Consider the following 23,306-nt stretch of genomic DNA (forward strand, 5'->3'; position numbering starts at 1 on the left):
GAACGCTGCTTTGGTAAAATATACATGAGTGGTATATACATGAGTTGATATAAAAAAAAATTGCTGTATTGTTAATCCATTAATTCTTTAAACCCATCAAGATTATGCTATTTCCCTTTTATAGCCTATAGTAGGATCACAAATTAATTTCTGATAACTTTGAGTATCAGCTAATCTTGTATAACATTCATGGGTCTGTTTTGTTTGTTTGTCTGCCTGTTCGGTTATGCATTCGGACACCCTTCCACCGATTGGGTTGAAACCAACGCGAGGTGGTCCAGTTGGATCCTGGCCAGGTTTTAGGGGAGTCAGGTTCCCGGTCGGACCTCCCGTTGGTGTACGCTGGATAGACCTTTGACCCGGGGAGTCTGTTCTGGGCCTTCCACTGAATGGATATGGACGACATTACGTAATAAAACTTAATAACTTGAAGATTCAAACCCGGGCAATTTCTTTAATGTAATCTGATTTATTCATAATTACCAGTCCCCCACTTTTATCAGCGGGGTGAATGGTAATTGCATTATTGTCTCTTAGGCTATGGATAGCATCTATTTGCTCCTTTTGAAAGATTAGAATAAGATTTTTGATGATTAATTCTGGAATTGGTATCTCATTTGATTAATTTCATAAAGGTCTCAATGTAACAACTATTAACAGTAGGTTCAAAAGTGCTTTTACCTTTCAAGGGACCTGATGGTTTATTTGTTACTGGTTTACAACCAAAATGATGTTTAAGTTTTAATTCTCTGAAATGTATGTAAATCTACCTCTAGTATGAAAGCTGCTTGTTTAAAGATTTTCACAAAATTAAGCCCTTTAGATAATACAAATAACTCCAGTGGTTGTTTCATAATCCTTTAAATTAAGAAATATTATTTTCTCCTGTTCTTGTATTTGGTTCTGTCCTGACTTTCTTTGGACCTGGTCCTGGTCCCTCTCCTTCTACAGGGTTTGCGCCTCCATGTTTGTGTTTGCTGCAGGTAGCCACTAGTTCTTTTAAAAAAAGTGTACAAGGTCCACGCCGTATCTGAATCACTTTGTGAAGTGTGAGAATCTACAGCTGGGTACACACTGACAGATATATTGGCCGATCAATTGATCGACCAATCTATCTGCTGCCTGTTGGCCAGTGTGTACCAGAGATATGTCTGTGAACGACGTCGTTCTGCATAGCCGATGGACAGATATTTCTGCAGACCGCTAGTACACATGCAGCAGCAGCCACAGGGAAGACCTGCCGCTGCCTGGAAGATGATGGTCTTTCAGTGTATATCTGCCCTGAATGTGTTAATAGTTGTTTCAATCTTGGATATCTTAGATAGTCAGTCAGTAGATAGTATTTGTAAACCTGTGCTTTTACACAATTTGATCTCCTTCTCAAGTAAAGCAATATCAGCATTGACTTGTTGTATTACAAGAATCATTGGGTGCAGTAGGTATTACGACCCCGATCGTCCCTAAGGTAAGTATCACTAACCTAATTCCCCCCCCCCCCAACCCTAACCCTCCCTTAGGGGTGCCTAACCTCGTCCCCCCCCCTCCCTTCCTTGCAGCCTACACCTGAGTCCCCCCGGGAGTTTTCGACGCCTGTCATTAGTACCACGCCGGGATTAGAAAGTCTGGAAGCCGGTGGTCAGCATTTATACCGTCGGCTTCCAGACTACATCCCGAATCATTAGGTCGAATTAACGCTAGTTAAGTATCATGTACAATTCACGGCAAAACTCCTTTTTATTGTAGCGGCCTAACGTGGGTTGCTTTTTAATTCTAAAGCCTCGTGGTATAAGATTTTCTTTATGGTACTGTGGTCATTTTAATCCATGTAAAGACAATTCCACATGTTTTGTCTTTTAATTTAACCAAATCTCTTTAGACTTAACTAGCATTGTCCACATCAAATTCCAAGGATTCCGTGTTAGCAAGCAATATTTGCGATATTTTTCTCACAGAATCTTTTAGATTATGTAACATAACCAATATCTGCTAATAATGTCTCCATGTTTCACTCAAATCCACAACAATGTGCAAAAAAATTACAATAAAATTAAAGTGTCCCCCCCCCCCTAAAAAATGTAAATGAAAAGTCCATAGAGGTACAATCACTTCATAATAAATTGCTTAAAAAGGAACAAGAATCGGACACTCTTCCAAGTGTAATATCATTAATTAGGGGTCCTTGGTCCTAAGAATCATATAGAGCATTATCCAGAAAAAACAGAATAGACCAACACACCAAATTGGTAATATGCATGAAAATTAGGGATGAGCGGGTTCGGATTTACTCGGTTCTCAAAGCAACATTTTATTGGCTATCGGCTATCACGTGTTTTGAAGAGCCAATAAAATAAATCCGAACTTGCGGTAAAGTGGCGATAAGAACCGAGTAAATCCGAACCCGCTCATCCCTAATGAAAATAAGATTATAATGCTATTGAATATATAAATATTCAATCTTAATAGCATGAATGTAATAAATTTTATATTGCAAGTATTTCTATAGCTGCATACACACACAACGATTTAGTTAATGAACGATTTTAGTAAACGATTTTCTCACTTGAAAAAATGAACTAAAATCGTTTACTAAAGTTGTTCATTTACTATGTTCATTTAAATGTAATGAACGATTTTTTTAGAACTACAAACGATTTTTGCATATTCCCTTACTGAAAATCGTTGAGTTGACAAGTCTGACTGAACTACAAACGTGAACGCACATGAACGAAAATCGTTCATCGTTTGACTCAGAAAGTGAACGATTTTTACAAACGATTATCGTTTAACGATAATCGTTCAAAAAATCGTGTGTGTATGCAGCTTTATTATTAAAAACAAAAGTATTAATGGCACTATATTATTAAGGACATTATGTGCTAATAATTATTCTTAAAGTAAATTACTTCAGTGCATCCTAGGAATGCATATAACAATACTTAAGACAAGGGGATGGAAACAGACAGGATTATTTAGAGCGAATGCTTCTCTGTGGATCCATTGGGCTTCACATTTAAGGAGAAGTTGAAAGCTTTGGGTGGCCTCTCGCATTGTATTCCTCTTGCGGTTTTTTCCCTAGAAAGCTGGTGTATTGGCTAGTTGCTTCCAGAGACCAGATCTGGAGCAATCGCCTGTCTGGCAATAGATGTGCTGATATTTAAAGCTGCTGTAAATAGATTGTATAACTTTTAGTACTTTTTAATAAATTGTGTGATAATGCTGCTTCGTGGTGATTAGTTTGATTATATATTTGTTGAAATCCCTGGACTAGGATAAAGAAGTATACGGTTCAGGACTGGATTTATTTTAAAGAACCCAAGATAAGCTCTATTTGTTATTTACAAAGTATGTGCAAATTTGGCTTTTCAGTGTGTTCATTAGCATGGGTATAATGCACTATGGATGTGTACTACAGTTTATTTTTGATACTGAAGAACTATGTGTTGATATTTGATGCTCTATAGGAGCATGCTTATAAGAGGGAGGGTCAAAATACAAATATCTGATTGTAAATTGGTTGGATTGCAGTGTAAAGCTGGCCCTACACTTCCAGGTTAGCTAATAACCGCTCGCTGAATTAAGTCTGCCTCAGAGCTTTCCCTACTCCAGGGCCGGACTGGCCATCAGGCACTTCTAGCAAATGCCAGAAGGGCCGATGGCCTCAGACCCGGCTCGAGGAGGGCGGAAGTGTCCCACGGCTCCAGATTCACTATGAGCTTAGAGAGACGGAAGGGGTGGAGGCGGTGCGCTGTGCTCGGCCGGAAAGAGACGGGGGCGTGCCCTGAGGCCAGGCCCCCGTGACTTGCGGCACAAACCCCTTGAAACAACCATGCCCCCTTCACGAGCGAGCGCACTGGGCGACTTCCAGAGCTGATCTACAGCCCCAGTCCGTCCCTGCCCTACTCCAACCTGTGCAACTTACACTGGCCCACCCTCACAAGTGTCCCAATCTCCACTCAGCCATACTAGCTCCTCTTATTTTCAGATGTGTTACCCTTCGTTTTCATGTCTACATTTAGTCTGCTTTGTGTGTCCCTATTTTCTATATGCTTTTTTCTTCACTGGTGGCTTAAAAATCTGTGTCCATAATTGTCATATTCGTGTCTATTTCCTGTGGATGTTTTAATGCTTGCAGAGCTCACCTTTCAGTAGACTGCGCTCTGTTATTTCTCGCGCGCTATGCATCTCCGAGATCCCGTCTATTATTTTTCTTCGCATCAGATAAGGCTCTTACAGTATAATATCTTAGGGGCTTGGCTTGGTTGAGTTCTGAATATATAACTGGGGTCAGGTGAAGAGATGACAAACTCATACGTTTTCTCATGGCTTACAATGAGTGACTGCATAAAACTGTAAAGACTCTGTACAGTGTATTGGGCACAATTAATTAGGGAAAGATTTAAAGTAAGAGTGTGTTTTATGTACTTATGCTTACAGTATGCCTAACCCCGGTCTCTTATCCTTTTATTAAGCAACGAGTTGAAATCCATAAACTCCGTCAGGGAGATAACCTGATCCTTGGATTCAGTATTGGAGGTGGCATTGACCAAGACCCCGCTCAGAACCCTTTTTCAGAGGACAAGACGGATAAGGTGGGGCTTTCCGTTTTAATTTTATAAAAAAAAAAATTTGTGAGTCGGGAGGATAACTAAAGGTGCCTACACATTTTCCGATTTTTATTTTTTTATTTTTACACGATCTGGCCAATTCCGACGCATTGGAACTACAGATCGTGTAAAAAAATGCCCAAATCGTGAGTCCCCACTCACGATGCGATGTGCGTCCCCGCTGGTCGCACATCGCATCGTCAGATCTGCCATGCTGTTGGGCAGATCTGGCAATCTGGGACGCAATGCACTGGAAAAAAGTCACGGATGCACGATAGATCGTTTGAAGATGGACCAAATTGTGTGCAGAGCTGCCGGGGGGGAGTTTCAATGGAAATCGTACACGATGTCGGATCGTGTGCAGAGCGGTAGGGTGCCCACACACATACCGATGTCCTCACGATACGATTTTATGGCCAATTTCCTCATGAACTTTCACGGGAGCTCCCTTGCTGTCGTGATCACGATTTGGAGTTAAAAATGTCCAATCTGACGAAAGATCTATCTTGCAGCCAATGCATTGTATCCCAGATTGGCTAATCTGCCCTACAGCACGGCAGATCAGAAGATGCGATGTACGACGAGCGGGGACGCGCATCGGCATCGTACTCGTGAGTATAAACTCACGATTTGTACTTTTTTTTTACCCGATTCGTCGTCGAAATCGGCCAAATCGTGTAAAATGTCGCTATGTGTGTGGGCACCATAACAGTAGCGATTTGCTTTGCTTCAGCAGTGAATATCTAAAAAGAATGGTCACGGGTCTGTTCTTTCATAATTGCATGTAAAATGTGATATTCAATGATCTCTTCATAATTTTTGTAAACTGGGGATCCCCCCTCCCCATCGCCACCTTTTAACCCCTGCTATCCTTTATGTTGAAAATCCATTTTGCTAGATATAGGTAACCGTTCTTGTGTACAGTGTTCTTGGAGAGCAAATACATTCAGTTTTATGGACAGTTTGCTCATTTAGTTCCACAATAAGAGAAAATCAAAACTGTTCACATTGGTGGTTGTTGTTGCTGTTTTTTGCAAAATTGGGGACAGCTCTCATTTTTTGGCGGATGGACTAGTTTTAGGATACAGGAAACACATCTTAACTGCTTGCAATTGCAGGGCATCTATGTTACAAGGGTAACTGAAGGAGGACCTGCTGAAGTGGCTGGACTTCAAATGGGAGACAAAATAATGCAGGTAAAACACATGCTCATCTCATTTTCCATGTCTACAGATCATACATCTAGCCCCAAATCGCCACGCAGCAAGACTTGCCTGGCGTGAGTGAGCCCCCAGGTCCCGTGCTACCCTGCTAGCGTTGCAGAGCCTCACAGGACCTGGCACGCCGAGAGGGGCACAACTGCAGCAGAGATGTATAAGGACACATCTGTACCTGTCTGATCTAGCATTAACTTCATTAAAGCTTGTCCTAAAGGTATGTGGGAACACTAGCTGTAATCTAGTTTGAATGCTGACCACTTCTATACAGATTCTGTAAAGTTTTTACATGTAAAGAATTTAATCCAAAATACTTTTCTTTTGATTTTTGTCTAATTATAATATGAGACACATTTTCTACCTTTCTAACTTATTTCTGCCATTGAGTAACTTTAGTTAGCAGCATAATATTTTATATGAGCAGGTGCGATCTTAGTGTATATGTATATGGTGTTGTTATTTTAGGTATAAAACTACTAGACAAAATGACTAAAACCTGCCCATAAAATTGTGATTGCAGTTAGGTAGTTTCAGATCACACTCAGTGTTCTCCCCATGCTTTATCTGTCGGGCGGTCCGCCCGGTAAAAATCCCCCACCACCCGGCAGTTGAGCTGCACTGAGAACTAGCGGCAGTGCAGCCGGTGCATTGCATCGGGGTGCGCACCCGCCGCTAGTGTCCCCAGGGCCCCACAAGTGTAGGGCAAACCGCAGTGAGTAGCGGTCTGCCCTACACAGAAACAAACACACAGCCGCCAGCGGCAGCTGTGTATTTGTCATAGCAGCGCAGCCAGCCAATGAGAGTCATACAGACTCTGATTGATTGGCTGCTGTGGCCACGGAGGGAGCCGGCTGGAGCTCACTCATCTCCCATCAGCGGTTGATGGGATAGACGTCATGACGTCTCTCCCATAGTGCAGAGCGGGCCGGTAGCAGCAGAGAACGGGGATCAGGTAAGTTGTCTATTTTTTTTTTTTCTTTTGTGAGTATCCGTTACTGTATAAAGGGGGCTGCTACTGGGGGCACTGTATAATGGGGGCTGCTACTGGGGGCACTGTATAATGGGGGCTGCTACTGGGGGCACTGTATAAAGGGGGCTGCTACTGGGGGCACTGTATAAAGGGGGCTGCTACTGGGGGCACTGTATAAAGGGGGCTGCTACTGGGGGCACTGTATAAAGGGGGCTGCTACTGGGGGCACTGTATAATGGGGCTGCTACTGGGGGCACTGTATAATGGGGCTGCTACTGGGGGCACTGTATAACGGGGCTGCTACTGGGGGCACTGTATAACGGGGCTGCTACTGGGGGCACTGTATATAGGGGGCTGCTAATGGGGGCACTGCATAAGGGCAAAGCTAAACTACAGGGGGCAATGCATAAAGGGGAAAACTACAGGGGGCACTGTATAAAGGGCACAAATACAAGGGGCACTGCATAATTGGCACTTTTGACTGAGATCCAGTGGGGGAGCAGCCTGAGACCTGTCGGGCTGGATTGGTAAGGGAGATACCCCTTTTCCCGGCGCGCATAATTGCGAAGGCCCCCACCCGGCTACTTTTTGATGCCACCCAGCTGGAAAAAAATTCTGGGGAGAACACTGAAAAATTAGCAGTACTCCTGATCAACAGCTGTTTAGAATCTCTCAAGGCTGGCAGAAGATTTTGTTGAGTGACTGAGATCTGACCGTGCATTCTCTGTCTGCACTACTGCATAGGTTCCAGCCCCCTGCAGCTGTGTTATAAAGTAGTTTTACCTGTCCCACTCCCCGCCACAGGCAGCAGAAGCTTTTCAGACACAATTGAAACAGTGTTCTAATGGGAACTGGTATGTTAAACTGATAATAATCCAGTCATTTGAATTACTGTGATATCCCTGCCCTGTCTGTGTATGAATCCATTAATCTACATGGTGCATTTTTACAAAACAAGTTTGCCAAGCTGTCATAGAGTATTTATAAATTCCATAATACACAATGGGCCAGAATTGCACTGAGGGTCTCATTCAGACCCGCTCGCGAGCGCTGAGCGCTCGCAAGCGGGTCGATGTTTCCCAAATGCGCATGCACACGACGGAGGCGCCTCCACGAGACCCGAATAACGACGGGTAGCCGTCGTTATGGGTCTCGCACCAAAGGGGGCGTGCTGTTGATGGTGATTGACAGCACGCCCCCTTTGGTGGGCGTGCCAGGGGCGTGCCTGCCAAATGGAGGCATTCCCATGGGAACGCCTACCGTCTGGGTCCGGCCCCACTGACATCACTAGTGATGTCAGTGGGAGTGATTTTGGCTCTGATAGAGCCAAAATCACTCCAGGGCTTGCGGCAGACGAGACCCTACCACAAGGGTCTCGTCGCAAGCCCGATGGTCATCATCATGGACGCTCGCATAAGCTGTGGGTGGTAACCCGCAGCTATGCGAGCGTCCACGAGGCCGCCTCGCAAAAAAACAAAAAACACACCCTGATTCAGAGCGGGCGCTCGTTCAGAGCGTCCGGCTCTGAATCAGGCCCTGAAGTCGGCAACATTGCATGCTCGGCATTGAATGTGGATCTTCATCTGCATTCAGAGTCGGCCGCCTCTATCCATCCGCTTGTGAAAGTACCGGTTATCACTATCATCGTGCACCTACACCAGCCCTATACCTGGTGCAAGAAGAGATCCATGTGATATCGGACTTATATCTGTGTTCTTATGACATTGAATAGCCCGCAATGCCATCTACATACCCTCTTGGTACACTTATCCTACGTGTGAATGCCCATCAGTTGCAAATGGAGATGTTTCTGTCTCACCCCTAGTTGCACAATGTTGTATATGCTCAGCTTGGACATATGCAAAGTAGGGGTGTGCACCAGCCACTTTTTATGTTTTGGTTTTGGATCTGGATCTTTCTTCGTGTTTTGGATCTGGATTGGTTTTGCCAAAACCACCCTTCCGTGTTTTGGGTTCTGGGTTTTGTGTTTTGGATCTGTATTTTTTTTAAAAAAAGCATAAAAACAGCTAAAATCACAGAATTTGTAGGTTTTTCTGCTCCTATGCTATTATTAACCTCAATAACCTTAATTTCCACTCATTTCCAGTCTATTCTGAACACCTCATACCTCACAATAGTGTTTTTATGTCCAAAAGGTTGCACCGAGGTAGCTGGATGACTATGCTAAGCGACACGAGTGGGCGGCACAAACACGTGACCCATCTAGGCGTGAAACTGCAGTGGCAGACAGGATGGCATTGAAAAACTAGGCCCCAAACTGTACATAATGCAAAGAAAAAAAAAGAGGTGCAAGATGGAATTGTCCTTGGGCCCTCCCACCCACCCTTATGTTGTATAAACAGGACATGCACACTTTAACAAACCAATCATTTCAGCGCCAGGGTCTGCCACACAACTGTGGCTGAAATGATTGGTTCGTTTGGGCCCCCACAAAACAAGCTGGCAATTAATCTGTCCCTGCACAAACTGGCTCTACGGAGGCAAGATGTCATCCTCATCCTCCTCATCCTTCCTCACCCTCTTCAGTGTGTACATCCTCATCCTCACAGAGTATTAATTCGTCCCCGCTGGAACCACAGGTCCCTCTGTACGTTCTGGAGGCTGGTCTCCCTGGAAGAGTTGATAATTCATTTTATGAACATCATCTTCTCCACATTTTGTGGAAGCAACCTCCTACGCCTTTCGCTGACAAGGTTCCCGGCTGCACTAAACACTCTTTCGGAGTACACACTGGAGGGGGGGCAACTCAGGTAAAATAGAGCCAGTTTGTACAGGGACCTCCAAATTGCTTCTTTTTCCTGCCAGTACAGGTACGGACTGTCTGACATGCCTACTTGGATGCTGTCACCGATGTAATCCTTTAACAGACAGACGCACGCTTGTCGCTGCTGCTTTGAGGATGCAAGTGCAGCTACAGCCCACACAATTCACAAAGACAGAAAAAAAAAAAGAATATTTTAATTGTTTGTGTAGCACACTTTGAGGGTGTCACCACCCTTTAACAGACAGACGCACGCTTGTCGCTGCTGCTTTGAGGATGCAGGTGGAATCTAGACGGGATTTGGAACCGGGGACACACTACCTCCATCAATTGTCTAAATCCCACTGCACTAATGGCGGATACCGGACGCACGTCTAACACCAACATAGCAGTCAAGGCCTCAGTTATACGTTTTGCTTCAGGATGACTGCTGTCGTACTTCATCCTCATCGCTAGGGACTGTTGGAGGGTCAATTGTTTAGTAAAAGTAGTGATGTTCCTACTTCCTCTCTGGGATGATGAACAACTCCCAGCAGCAGCAATAGCACTAGGAGGAAGTGGTTCTTGATCTTTCCCTATTTTATTTTTATCGTAGAAAGTTTGGTCCTCCATTTATGTTATATTGATATATACGTGCGGTAAAAGCGCACACAAACACAGAAAATATTTTTTTATTTTTGCTGGAGAGTAGTGCACTTTGTGGGTTACACCACCCTTTAAGAAATGAGCCAGCCGGCTCTTTACTTATGGGACACAGGCGCACGCTTGGCGCTGCTCCTTTGTTGATGCACGTGCAGCCACAGTGCACACAAGTCACAAACACAGAAAATATATATTTTTTTGGTTTGGAGTGTACTTTGGGGGTTACAGCACCCTTTAACGGTCAAGCCAGCCGGCCCTTTACTTATGACACAGGCGCACGCTTGGCACTACTTTGTTGATGCACGTGCGGCTACTGCGCACACAATTCACAAACACACAAAAAATATTTTTTTAGCACTTGGGGGGAGCACTCCTGATGGACAGAGCACCCCCTGGACAACACTACAGCACCCCTTTAGGACTGGGACACTGCACAGGAGTGGACACAGCCCCTATGGAGAACTGACTGCACAACACAGTCCAGCCAGCCCCTATGGACTTTGAAGTAGTGGACAACAGCAGCGCAGCACAGCACAGCACAACACTACTCTGCACTACACGACACTACACTACACAGCCCAGCCAGCCCTAACTCCCACCCTCCCTCTTCACTGTCCACAGCCGAGTGAGAAAATGGCGCCGACGCGGGTACCTTATATAGGTTCCAAAACCCGTGAGACTCGGAAGGCGGGATGATGACGTTTTGCCTCGATTTCAGATCCGAGTCAGGCGGGAAAAGTCGAGCCTGACTCGAATCGGGGGGGTTCGGATTTCAGAAATCCGAACCCGCTCACCCCTAATACAAAGTGTGAAAATTCGCAAGATCTCACCAGAAAAGGGATTGCATGCAGCTCCGAATCAGGACCACTATGTATGGCAGATCATGTCACTATATGCAAGCTCCAATGTATGTGTTTTGTGAATGTTACAAAATGCCTTTTGATAGTACTGAAACTTGTAATTTGTGTGCTTATCCTGTACTAAGCACCCCATCTCTCTCTCAGGTGAATGGATGGGACATGACTATGGTCACACATGACCAGGCCAGAAAGCGTCTCACCAAGAAGAACGAGGAAGTTGTCCGACTCCTAGTGACCAGGAGATCCTTGCAAGAGGCTGTCAGACACTCAATGAGACAATAGAGATCTGATTACACCGTCCATCCCGTCATTTTATCTTTGTGCACTGGTTTATCTACAGGCAATCGCACATACATGAGCTGGTAACATTCATGGGGATTCTAGTTCAGCACCAGCTCATGTGTTGACATTTGCCAGTAACCACGTGATATTTTACCTTTCAGATGTGAGGTAAATAATAAATAGTGTAAACTGTGTCACCATATTATCACCAGAGTTTGATTTTCATAAGGTGCCAGATTTGTTAATAAAGGTTGAGTCTACCAAATGCAAATATTCCGAAATACGGAATTTATTTTAGCATGACTGAGATAGTGACACCATTGCATTCTGATGGTTCAATGTACACAAACTTTGTTTGATGCACAAAACTATTAAAAGTATTGTATAAAATTACCTTCAGGCTATGTGTATATGAAACACAAAAGCATTTCTATGTTTAGATTTTGGTCCCATTCTCAAGATATTACATTATGGTATGCGATTATTCCAAAATCCGGAATATTCCGATATCCTAAATACCCCTGGTCCCAACCAGTTTGGATATGGGAGACTCAACCTGTAATCATTCTGTAGCAGAAACATACATTCTCTTTATCACTGATTGTCATTGTTCATTTCTCTGAAATTAGATTTAATATTTCAATAATACGTTATATATGCTAAATTCAGCAATTACGGGGAAAGGCTAAAATAGTTAACACAGAAAACTTCCATCATTTGTTTTTTATCTTGTCATTTTTAGACTGCTGGAGTCACTGTATTATATCACAGGCCACTGAACTTAAAGTTCCAGTTGATGTGTCAGATATATCATTATTGTTATTATTATTAAGTTATTGGATGCAAACACAAAGAGTGACACTGCCCCCTGCCTATGTACATAGACTTAAGCTGTAAGGGCCTGTCTGGACTAGTGTGTTTTTCTCTTGTGTTCTAGAGGGAACAGATGTTATCTGCATAATTTCTTGGCCTATATTATAGGGCTTGGGTACGGGATGCCGGCGCTTGAGATCTTATTGGTCAGGATCCCGATGCCGGCATCGATACTGACACCTGTCAGTCGGTATCCTAACCCTCCCCCTCTCCCTACCCCTAGTGGGTGCCTAAACCTTAATCCCCCACCCCTAGTGCCTAACCCTAGCCCCGGTACTTACCATCTGGATGTCTGCATCGGGATCCTGAACGCCGGAATCCCCTCGGTCGGTATTATGACCACATTCCTATTATAGCTGTCCATTTCTAGCAGAGATACTAATGTATTACCTCCCCATTCCTGAGAGCTGAAGCTCCTCCCACATCCATGGCCAGATGGATGCGATACAGATCAAAAAGCTGAGACTGACATCATTGCCCCTACCCTGTGTATAAATTAACCAATCCATACTGTATTCCTGCAAAGCAAGTCTGCCTAAAGCTGGGTACACACTATACAATATATCGTCCCGAGGCGGATCGGAACAATATATCGTACACATCGTATAGTGTATATGGCTGATTTTGCATGCACGAAGGTTGTTCATTGCATCGTCCCATCTGCTGTGCTGCACAATAGATGGGACGATGTGGTGAATGACCAGGTGCCGTTATGACACATCGTACTACCTTACACTGGATCATGCAGTGTCGCACGACGCATGCGATGTATCATTCTATCATATCACACCGTCGGCTGGGTCACCGGCTTTAAAGAAGTGAGAGCACACATGTTGGATATACTTGGTTAAGTATAAACTGTCCAGTTATTTCATGTATATATTCAGCAGAGTGATTAGTCTTTCTTGTGTGTGCGTGCGTGCGTGCACGCATTCAGTGGGAGCTTTTCTTCCGGTTTAAGTTCAGTGGCTTTTAAGTACTAATTTTAGTATTTTAATTTCTGTTTTTATAACAATTTTTCTGTCTAAATAATTGTAGAATACATGATATGAGTTGTCTGTTAATAGCACATGGCTGAAGTAAAATCCTACTTGGTACTACAACATTTCAGCAATATTATAACTTATTTATACAATTCATCCAGCGTTCATTTTATTTTTTAAAAATACATTTTTTTTGATCTTTATGTTTTGTTTTTTTTAAGCACACATTAAAATACACATGAATGAGACAATATACAGAGATGCACAATAAACCACTAGACTAGTTTCATTTAACCGCTCGTCATCTATTTTGTATTGCGTATGTTGTGTCTGGGAACACAACTCTTTGTCATAAGGACCAATCTTTTTAGAAAACTGGTGATTACTAAATAGACCATGGTATGTTGGAGGCTTTCTGTGAAGAGGTCGCCGCAGGTTCTGCTAATTGTTAACCACTAACAGAATTTGTCTAGCGTTACAAGGGACTATCAGTAATTATGTACCAAAGACTTTTACTAACCATATTGTTCCTATGGTTTTGTTGTATTGTTGATTACAAACATTTCCTTTCACTAATGTAATATTAAAGGGGTGTTCGTAATGTTCACTAATATGACAGCATTTCAGGAACATGATATGGTAGACCGTATGTGACCAAAACTATAATACTGGGATAAATGTTTTATAACACACCTGACTTCTTACCAAAGTATTTTGAATGGCCAATAATGTAAGACTTCCTGGCAAACTTACAACACTATATACAATATTAAATATGTAAAGTTTAGTTATGATATGGTGACCTTTACATATATCTGTGTGAATGTCTCAAGGTGCCTTAAACACTAAAAGTTGTGCGTGCAGTGATGCATTATACTCTCTCTTGTAAGAAACACCAAGTGCCTTTATAGTACAGAGTTTAGGTCTGTGTGTTGCAGGTGTTACAGGTATCTGTACCAGATTGTGGTATTGCCTTTGAGAAACAAATATACAGAGCTTTAAATGCATCACATGGAACCCTAAAACTACACAAGTGTAGCTGTTCGTTGCTAGGTTATTACATAAACATATGATACATTCTTGAATATCTGTCACTATTTGAATTGGATGCCAGTTTTCAAAATTCTATTAATTTTTAAGCTTAGTTTACATATGATGCAGCTGTCTGGCCATAGATACTCAAGAAATATGCCAACCCCCTTATATAAGATGGGCAGGTGGACTTAGGCATGAGGTCTGTCTGGTGATGAAGTTTGATGCTTTTCCAGTATACCAAATATTCATGACCTATAGCTTATCTATTATCCACGAGACTAAGACATTTGGGATTGTAGTTTAACACAGTAGGAAGCTGTTTCTTCAGAATGACCAACTCCTTCATCTGTCTGGTACAGGAAACATACAGTTGGAGTTTTTGAGAAAATGTTATGTTTTCTTATAATGCTGCCATACAATCATTGGGTGATAGTTCAGGTACATTCTAATCACCTTCACATTAAGTCTCTGTAGGATCTGAGAGATGCACAGCCACAAACTGCCACGTGATTGAAGAAGAGCAATTCTTTGAAGTTGCGTTATTAAAGTTTACCCGGTTCCTGCACACTATAGAGGCAGCCATTGCATAAGCTGATCTAATTTACTAGAAATTGGTGACATCATATATGAGGCATAAGCCACATTTTGCATCTTGCTTCAGTGATGTGTCTAGTGATGTGTCTAGTGAATTGTTAGGCTGCCTTCTCAAGAATACTGGTTCAGCCTACACAATGTCCGTCTCCACCAAATGCAAGTGACAGGTGCTATAATCCTCAGATTATGGACTGTCACAATTTGTTCTTACTAAGTTTTTAAATTCTGTATTTGTCACACAATTTTTCTATAGATTCTGTAAACCTGATGCGGTTGTAGTAACGCCTGTCATCCTAAGCATCGGCTTGTGTGGAGTTGGTGTTCTATAGCTGGACAGCTGCATTGGCCTGTTCTACCCGTTGGCATACATTTCACTTGTTTATTGTTTTGTCTGTTACTGTCTTGTAGTGTTAGGATAGTTTAGAAATCTTCTCTCATGTAAGAGGCAGTTGTTGTGAATGCGTCTTACTCTAGCTGCTAATTTTATACACGATTTGCTTCATTCCACTAATGCGGATTATATCTTGCGTTCACTGCCGTGATATTCCACAGCACGTGGATAGTAATTACTGCTCATGGTTCTGCCAGCTATTTTGTGGACTGTACCAATGTTCAGCCTATAAATTCACTAGGAAGTAGTGATGTTGTGTTTAAGCCTCATGTCTGAAGATTTATAGGGGTAGTTTTATAACTAAAGCTTCTAAATATAAAAAGTGGAGTTATCTATAGCAACCAATCACTGTAGGAAATGATCTAATCTGGTTGCTTTGGGCAACACCACCACTTGTCTGTTTTAGAAGCTTTATACCCCATAGGCTCTGTTCTCATGTAAATAGGTTTAGGCTACAAAATGGCTGCTGTGGATGTGTTTGTGATGGGTACACTTAATGCATGATATAGAAATAGGTTCAATGAATAGGATTTAGCAAAACATTTTATCCATATGGCAGACTGTGTGTAACCCCCAGTATTTCAGTACTGGTTTATATATTAGATTGGAAGCAGTCTTGTATATAACTTCAAGGGACCAAATGTGAGGTTTAGGGAACAGTGGCTATTGCACATATTATGAAAACTAAATTCTATAGCGATCGTTCTTAAAATGGAAAAGGGTTGGTGTTACCAAGAGCAGCCAATAAGATGTTTGCTTTCATTCACTAAACTCTTAGCAACCTATAAATGTTAGTTATATTTCTATTCGATTTCACAAAATTGACACTGTGCTGTGGTCTCGTTTTTATTTTCTTTCTTTCTGTGGATGCCAAATTCGACACTTTGTATATTACCATAAAACTTATTTGTCCTTTTGTGTGTTCTGCTGTATAATCACAACTTTTTGTAGATCTGTTGTCCTCTTTGTTTTGTTTGTAATTTCTATAATTACTGTGCAGTGTAAGACCACTTGTTCATCAAGGGACATCCATAAAGGAAAGTTGTACTTATCAATACACTCAGACAATACTAATTTTGCACTGCTGACCAAACTGTGCCAGACTGACCATGTATTAAAGCATACGTTATTTGAGGTTTTTATACTGTTTGTACACAAAAATGGAATAAAACACAAACTGGATATTAAAAGTTGACCTGTATTTGTCTGTCTTGTATTTCATCATGTTTAATTTTACTTTTTTTTTTCCCACTGTGATCAGATCATTGTCTGTAACATTTTAATATGAGGTTACCAACATTTCCTATATATAAACTAGCAGATCTATTATATTCTACAAATGCAGCTCACTAAATGCCTATGAATCTACTAGTAACCTAATAATCCACTTCTATTAATACTTATATGCAGTGCCAGCACTTTGTCTAACGTTTAGTTGTTAAAACAGGAAGTTCAAGTACATGTGACGCTATCTATGGGAAGGGAGCACCTTCCTCACCAGTTCTGTGACTACCGACACTGTATCTCTACTGATCTGTCAGACTCAGGGGTAAATTTACTAAAGTGAGAGTTTTTAGAAGTGAGTTACAAGTGATGTTGCCCGTAGCAACCAATCAAATTCTACTTAACATTTAACTAGCACCTTCTAGAAGATAATAGCTAGAATCTGATTGGTTGCTATAGGCAACATCACTTTTAAAACTCACTTCTAAAAACTCTCACTTTAGTAAATTTACCCCTCAGAATCAGTGGACTGGATTCAATTAGCTGCAGAAGCCTGATTCTGCTCTGAGCCTATGGAGATGCAGCTCGTGTCTAATAGAATCCAGTCCATTGTGTGAAGCGGTGACTGACAAGTCTCTGCACTGCTTATAACCCTCTTCCATTACAGCTACATTATAGATGGGGGATGCGCTTACTGGGCTGGGCATGATATCCCGGCTGTCGGGATGGCGCTGGTCAGAATACTGACAGCAGCATCCCGACACCCATAGAACCTAACGGTGAGTACTTTTCTATCTCCTACCATAACTCCCCTTCCTAGTGCCTAAACCTAACCTCCCCGCGCCCTAATCCTAACCGTCCCTCCCCCTAGTGCCTAACCCTAACCCCGATAGCTAACTCTACCCTCCTGCACCCCAATCCGACGGTAGGGATACTGGTGCCGGGATCCCGACCTACATCCCCTCTTACCTAGCCACATAACCTTCAGCAAGCCCACAGTTCCTAGCACTTGCCTACCTAAGAACCAGTAGTTTTTCTTCAGGTTCCATAGGGTCCACAGGGACTACCTTGGGGTATGTGGTTGGAGTGATCCAGGCACCAGTCAAAGCTTTAGCTCCCAGAATGCCCCGGTCCTCCTAATAGACCCCGCCCCCAGCATTCAGTTTTTCGTTTGGTGCTCAGCAGGATCAGACGCACCTTTTTAAACGGGACTGCTCAAGCAGTCCCAAGCTTGAATTTTTTTTATTGGGTTAGCAATGCTGAATGTCCTAACAAAGATTCATACACTGCAACTCCTTCTACCTCCGCCGGTGCCGCAACACCAGTAACGTCTCTGGTGATTTTGGTGGGTCACAGCAGCTGCTTAGCTAGCAGCGACACTGGAGGCCCAGACTGCAATCGGACGCACGGAGATGTCAGGTAATTCCTTGTTTACTGGGAATTGCACACATCAGTCCTTGATTCCGGCCCCGGACATGCCCTGGAAGCTGCTGTAGGGAAGACCTGAGACAGTATGCGTTCTCATTAGACCACCGGGGCCTTATCGTCTGACGCCGGGGATCAGCAGTAGACTCATCTACTGCCATGTGGCTAGCGTACCCGGCCGGTTGATGCAGTCTAGGGGAGGTAGGCTCTCCCCCAGCAGCCCCTCTCCCGACCCAGATCCTACTAAAGTTTCCACACCTGGGTTGCTCCTACCTGCCTCATGTTTATGAGACGCTCACAGTCCACCATCTGTGCTCTGCTGGAGCTGCTTAGAAGGTTTGGGTTTGTCTCCCTGTATACCTCTCCCCTGGGTAAGGTATATAGTGGTCTACATCCTAGCAAGTCTTGGCTGTTGGACAGTTGATTCAGAGCCCATTGCGATTAAATTGCATATGCATTGTATGTGACTTGTGCTAGCTGCTGTATTGATACAGCCTTTTATTTCTGACTGTCAGTTATAACTATCACTGTGTTACTCCTCATCTCTCTGTACAAGGTGTGTGGGGTTTTCTGTGTACTTAACAAATACTGGTACTTGTGAATACTATTGCATTGCATTTTATACCTTGTACCTTTTATACTTATGTCAAAGGTTAAGGAAAAACAGGAGGTTGAGGCTCCTGTGCTGGTTTCATGTAAGTCCTGTCGGCTCAGGATTTCATGCAAGATGGTTTGTGTGCAGGCTATTATAAAGAGCCACCTCTCCAATCCGGTACACAGGCTCCTGTACAAGAGCCACCCTGTGTGTCCTCTTGGTCTCAGGTTATGTTGCATTTAGTGGACCGGGCAGCAGCTCTGGTACTGCCTCCCACTATGGGGTACCTGCAGCAGTTACATCCTGCTATGTATATGCCCCCCATGCATCCTTTCTGGATGGATGCCTATGCTCACTCAAGTCAGAGAATGGTTCAACCATCTACCGCTGCTCAGCAAGTGGTGCAAGCGAATAGACCATTTACCATGGGCATAAGAGTATCCCATCAGGTGCAGTCTGGGGATTCTAACTCATCATCGGATGAGGATGCACATGGTTCCTTTTTCTGGGTCTCTCTCGGCTGGGGAAGACCACAAATCCTCCGTGGATGTCCTCTGGTAAGAGTGGTTAGATCTGTCGGGACCTCCTCTTCCTCTAGACTCCGGTTTTTAGGTGTCAAAGTGGTAAAGGATTACTTTCCTCAGTCTGAGCAGCTGACAGACCTCATGGCTGAAGCATGGAGCACTCCAGATAGACGGAAGTTTAAATTTTCACCTGGTGAATGTACGAAGTGGGAAGTCCCTCTGACTGTAGATGCTCATGTGACACGATTGATTAGGAGCTCTACATTACCTATTTCACCTGCATCCTCACTCAAGGTTGTTACAGATAGAAAACTTCAAACATTTTTTAAATCCGCTTTCTCATTTATCTGGAGCATTTACCCGGCCGGCTATGGCCATAGCCTGGGTAGCCAAGGCTATGGAGGAATGGACGAAAGTACTGGAAGACAGTATGCCACAGGCTAACAGAGAACAACTGTCCTATCGCTCCCAAATGCAAGAAACTGCTGCTTATGTGGGAGAAGCGGTTGTTGACGCAGGACTTCTGGCTTCTAGAGTATCGGCAACTTCAGTTGTTGCTCGCTGAACCCTTTGGTTAAGGACCTGGCAGGCAGATGCTGGCTCCAAGAAAGCTCTCAAATCTTTGCCTTTTGCTGCAAAAATACTGTTTGGACCAGAATTGGATAACATAACATAGGCTACTTTGGCAGTATCAAAATCTGCCAGATTACCATCTGCGACTACCTCTAAATATAGGCAGTTTTTGTTTCAGACCTTTCGCCCGCAAGGAAGGGCAAAGGGACAGTCTTTTTCCAGACAAGATAATTCCCGCAGGAAGGTCAAACCGCAAACCAAGTAATCATGATTTGGTCAGACGTCCAGCTTCCAAGCCAGACTATAAGCCTGCCTGATGGGTGGGAGGCCGACTTCTCCAGTTTTCTTATGCCTGACATCAAACAACAATGGATGCTTAGGTTCGAGAAGTGGTCTCTCAAGGATATGCCCTCATGTTTCCGAGGCATTCCCCTCAGAAGTTTTTACAGCTCCTCCATCAGACCCGGTCAAGGCCCTGGCCTTCCAAGAGACTATTCGTGCCCTGCTGAGTTCAGGGGTAATAATGCCTGTTCCTTTGGCCCAACAAGGAAGGGGTTATTATTCAAATTTATTCTTGATTCAGAAGCCAAATGGGTCTCATTGCCCTATTCTGAATTTGAAATCTCTCAACAGGTTTATCCATGTGCCCAAGTAACGTATGGAAACCCTACGATCAATTATGCTGGCAATGGAGCCTGGGGATTTATGGTTTCCCTGGACATACAGGATGCGTATTTGCATGTGCCTATTGTACACTCACCAAAGATTTCTGAGGCTTGCTATTCATCAGCAACATTACCAGTTTTCAGGCTCTGCCCTTGGTCTGCCTACAGCCCCTCGGGGTTTACCAAGATAATGGCAGTCATGACTGCTCATCTCAGATGACAAGGAGTCAGGATACTGTCATACTTGGACGACCTCCTGATGGCGCAGTCTCCGGAGATTTTACGTCATCTCCAGCTGACCATTGTCTGTCTACAGGAGCATGGCTGGATAGTCAATTGGAAAAAGTCTTCTTCTCTTTCTCCAACACAACAGATGGTACATCTGGGGGCGCTACTGGATTCCCTGGCACAAAGGATCTTTCTACCGGGGGACAAGATTTCTGCTCTACAATTGCGGGTGCGCAAATTGCTATGCAATCGAAGAGTATCTGTTCACTCAGCAATACAAGTACTGGGGTCCATGGTATCCACCTTTGACATGGTGGCATATGTCAAATTCTATTCCATTCCAGTCCCTTGCAGCGATGGATTCCATCTCAGTGGGAAGGTCCGTAACATCTGAAAGTCTCAAACGATCCTTATCTCGCCAGAGGTTTGGCTCTCTCTCATATGGTAGCTGCAGCCAGCTCATCTGAACAAGGGTCGCCCATTATGGATCCCAAACTGGGTTCTCCTCACCACGGACACAAGTCTTCGAGGATGGGGCGCGGTGACACGTCATCACACCTTTCAGGGAAGATGGACAGCTCAGGAAAGTCACCTGCCCATAAACATTTGAGGTTTGTGCAGTGCACAATGCGCTCATTCAGGACCTCTTTCAGGGCAGGCCTGTCCAGATTCAGTCCGACAACGCGACCACAGTGACCGACATCAACCATCAGGGAGGCACATGAAGTCCAGCAGCCATGAGGGAAGTGGCGAACATTCTGGTTTGGGTAGAACGCAATCCTCCAGCAATCTCTGCAATATTCATCCCAGGAATCCTAAACTGGGAAGCAGACTTCCTAAGTCGTCAGGACATACACGCCAGAGAATGGGCTCGCCACAAGGACATCTTTCAGTTCCTGGTGGACAAGTGGGGACTACCGGACGTAGACCTCATGGCATCACATCACAACCACAAGGTCCCCAGGTATGGGTCCAGGACAAGAGACCCCCTCAGTTGCCTTCGTGGAAGCTCTGGCAGTGAGGTGGGACTTCAGGTTGGCATGCCAGTTTCCTCCAATCTCCCTCTTACCAAGGGTTCTCAGAAAATTCAAGCAAGAAGGTGGCAGGGTGATACTAATAGCTCCGGCTTGACCCTGGCGACATTGGTTCACCATTCTGACATGTCTAGCTGTTGACAATATACTTCCTCTATGGCTGGATTTGTTAGTGCAGGGTCCCTGCCTACATTCGGACCTACCTCGTCTGGCTTTGACGGCATGGCTCTTGAGTCTTCCGTCTTAAAAGCAGAAGTTTTTCTACTTCTGTGATTCAGATGATGCTCAGGGCAAGAAAGCCTTCCTCTACCCGCATCTAATCACAGTATTTGGCATTCTTTTTTTCAATTGTGTTCCCAACAGAGAGTATGACCCTAAAGTTTTCAGGTTTTTGCTTTTTTCCAGGCTGGACTAGACCTCTGTCTTCGCCTGGCTACCTTGAAAGTTCAGGCTTCTGCATTGTCAGTTTGGTTCCAGCACAGAATCGCTCCCCTGCCGGATATTAAAACATTTTTGCAGGGTGTTCTCCACCTTCTACCACAGTTTGTCCCTCCGGTGGCACCAGGGGATTTGTCCTCGGTTCTCAGGGCACTGCAGGCTCATCCCTTTGAGCCCTTGGACACAGTGGACCTCAAATGGTTGACAGCGAAGACACTTTCTCCTCAGCTTGCAGAGTTTCTGATTTGGCATCGCTTTTGTGTCGCTCCCCATTTTTTCACCAGAATAGAGCTATCCTCCGTACACGGACGGTTTACCTTCCATAGGTGGTATCCTGTTTTCATATGAATGAAGAAATTGTAGTTCCGGCCTTTCAGTCTTCAGACCTTTCTGTAGGTGAAGCTTCCCTAGATGTGGTTCGAGCCCTTCATAAGTACGTGGATTGTACCAACTCCATCAGTAAATCAGATGCACTTTTTGTAATATGGTTTTCACAAGCAAGGCTGGCCAGCTAACAAGCAGACTCTGGCTCTGTGGCTGCGTATGACTATATCTCTGGCTTATACACAGGCTGATCTCCCTGTCCCTAGCACGGTGACAGCACGTTTGACTCGGTCTGTGGGACCACTGTGGGTGTGGCACCTCTGCGGAGCAGTTTTTGCAAGGCGGCCACTTGGTCTTCTGTCCACACTTTCATCAAATTTTATGCATTTGATACTTTTGCCTCCCAGGATGCTTCCTTTGGGCGGCAGATTCTCCTCTCTGCTCAGGAGTGTCCCCACCCGTAAGGGAACTGCTTTAGGACATCCCCAAGGTAGTTCCTGTGGAACCGAAAGAAAATAAGAGTTCTGGTAGACTTACCTTTTTGTTAACTCTCTTTCTTCGAGGTCCACAGGGTGCCCACCCTGATGCACCTGGCCTCAGTTGGGATCTGTTCCTTCTTGTCACTGATTCCCTCATCTTTGAGTGTTTCTAGTGTAATTTGTACTTCTTCACTTTCCTTCTCCTGCCATTAGGCTTGTTTACACACCGAATGGCTGGGGACGGGGTATATAAGGTAGGAGGACCAGGGCATTCTGGGAGCTAAAGCTTTGACTGTTTGGTGCCTGGATCACTCCAACCACATACAAGGTAATTCCTGTGGACCCTATGGACCTTGAAGAAAGAGTTAACAAAAATAAATCTACCATAAATCTTATTTTTTTTTACATAGAAAATTTTCTGTGTACTTTATTATTATTATTATTACTACTACTACTACATCTAACAGTATTCATTTCAAAATTTCAGGTACACAGGCCAGTAGTACAGCTGAACATACACCTTAAGATTATCTGTTCAACCAACTAGTTGGTTGGTTGGAGCAT

The 23,306-nt window shown here is 43.9% G+C and overlaps 1 protein-coding gene across 1 annotated transcript in view; it reads left to right on the plus strand.

Moving 5' to 3' along the window:
* The window catches only part of TAX1BP3 (Tax1 binding protein 3), a 30,509-nt gene extending 14,083 nt beyond the window's left edge, over positions 1–16,426 (plus strand). The window contains exons 2-4 of the mRNA XM_088453662.1: positions 4,470–4,589; positions 5,723–5,800; positions 11,220–16,426. Coding sequence (XP_088309788.1) covers positions 4,470–4,589; positions 5,723–5,800; positions 11,220–11,357 — 336 coding nt within the window. The 3' untranslated portion in view covers positions 11,358–16,426. The remainder of the gene's footprint in view (positions 1–4,469; positions 4,590–5,722; positions 5,801–11,219) is intronic.
* The last annotated feature ends 6,880 nt before the right edge of the window (positions 16,427–23,306 follow it).

The sequence above is a fragment of the Taudactylus pleione genome, unplaced genomic scaffold (genome assembly GCF_031769625.1).
Source record: "Taudactylus pleione unplaced genomic scaffold, aTauple2 ptg000585l, whole genome shotgun sequence".
Lineage (NCBI taxonomy): Eukaryota > Metazoa > Chordata > Amphibia > Anura > Myobatrachidae > Taudactylus > Taudactylus pleione.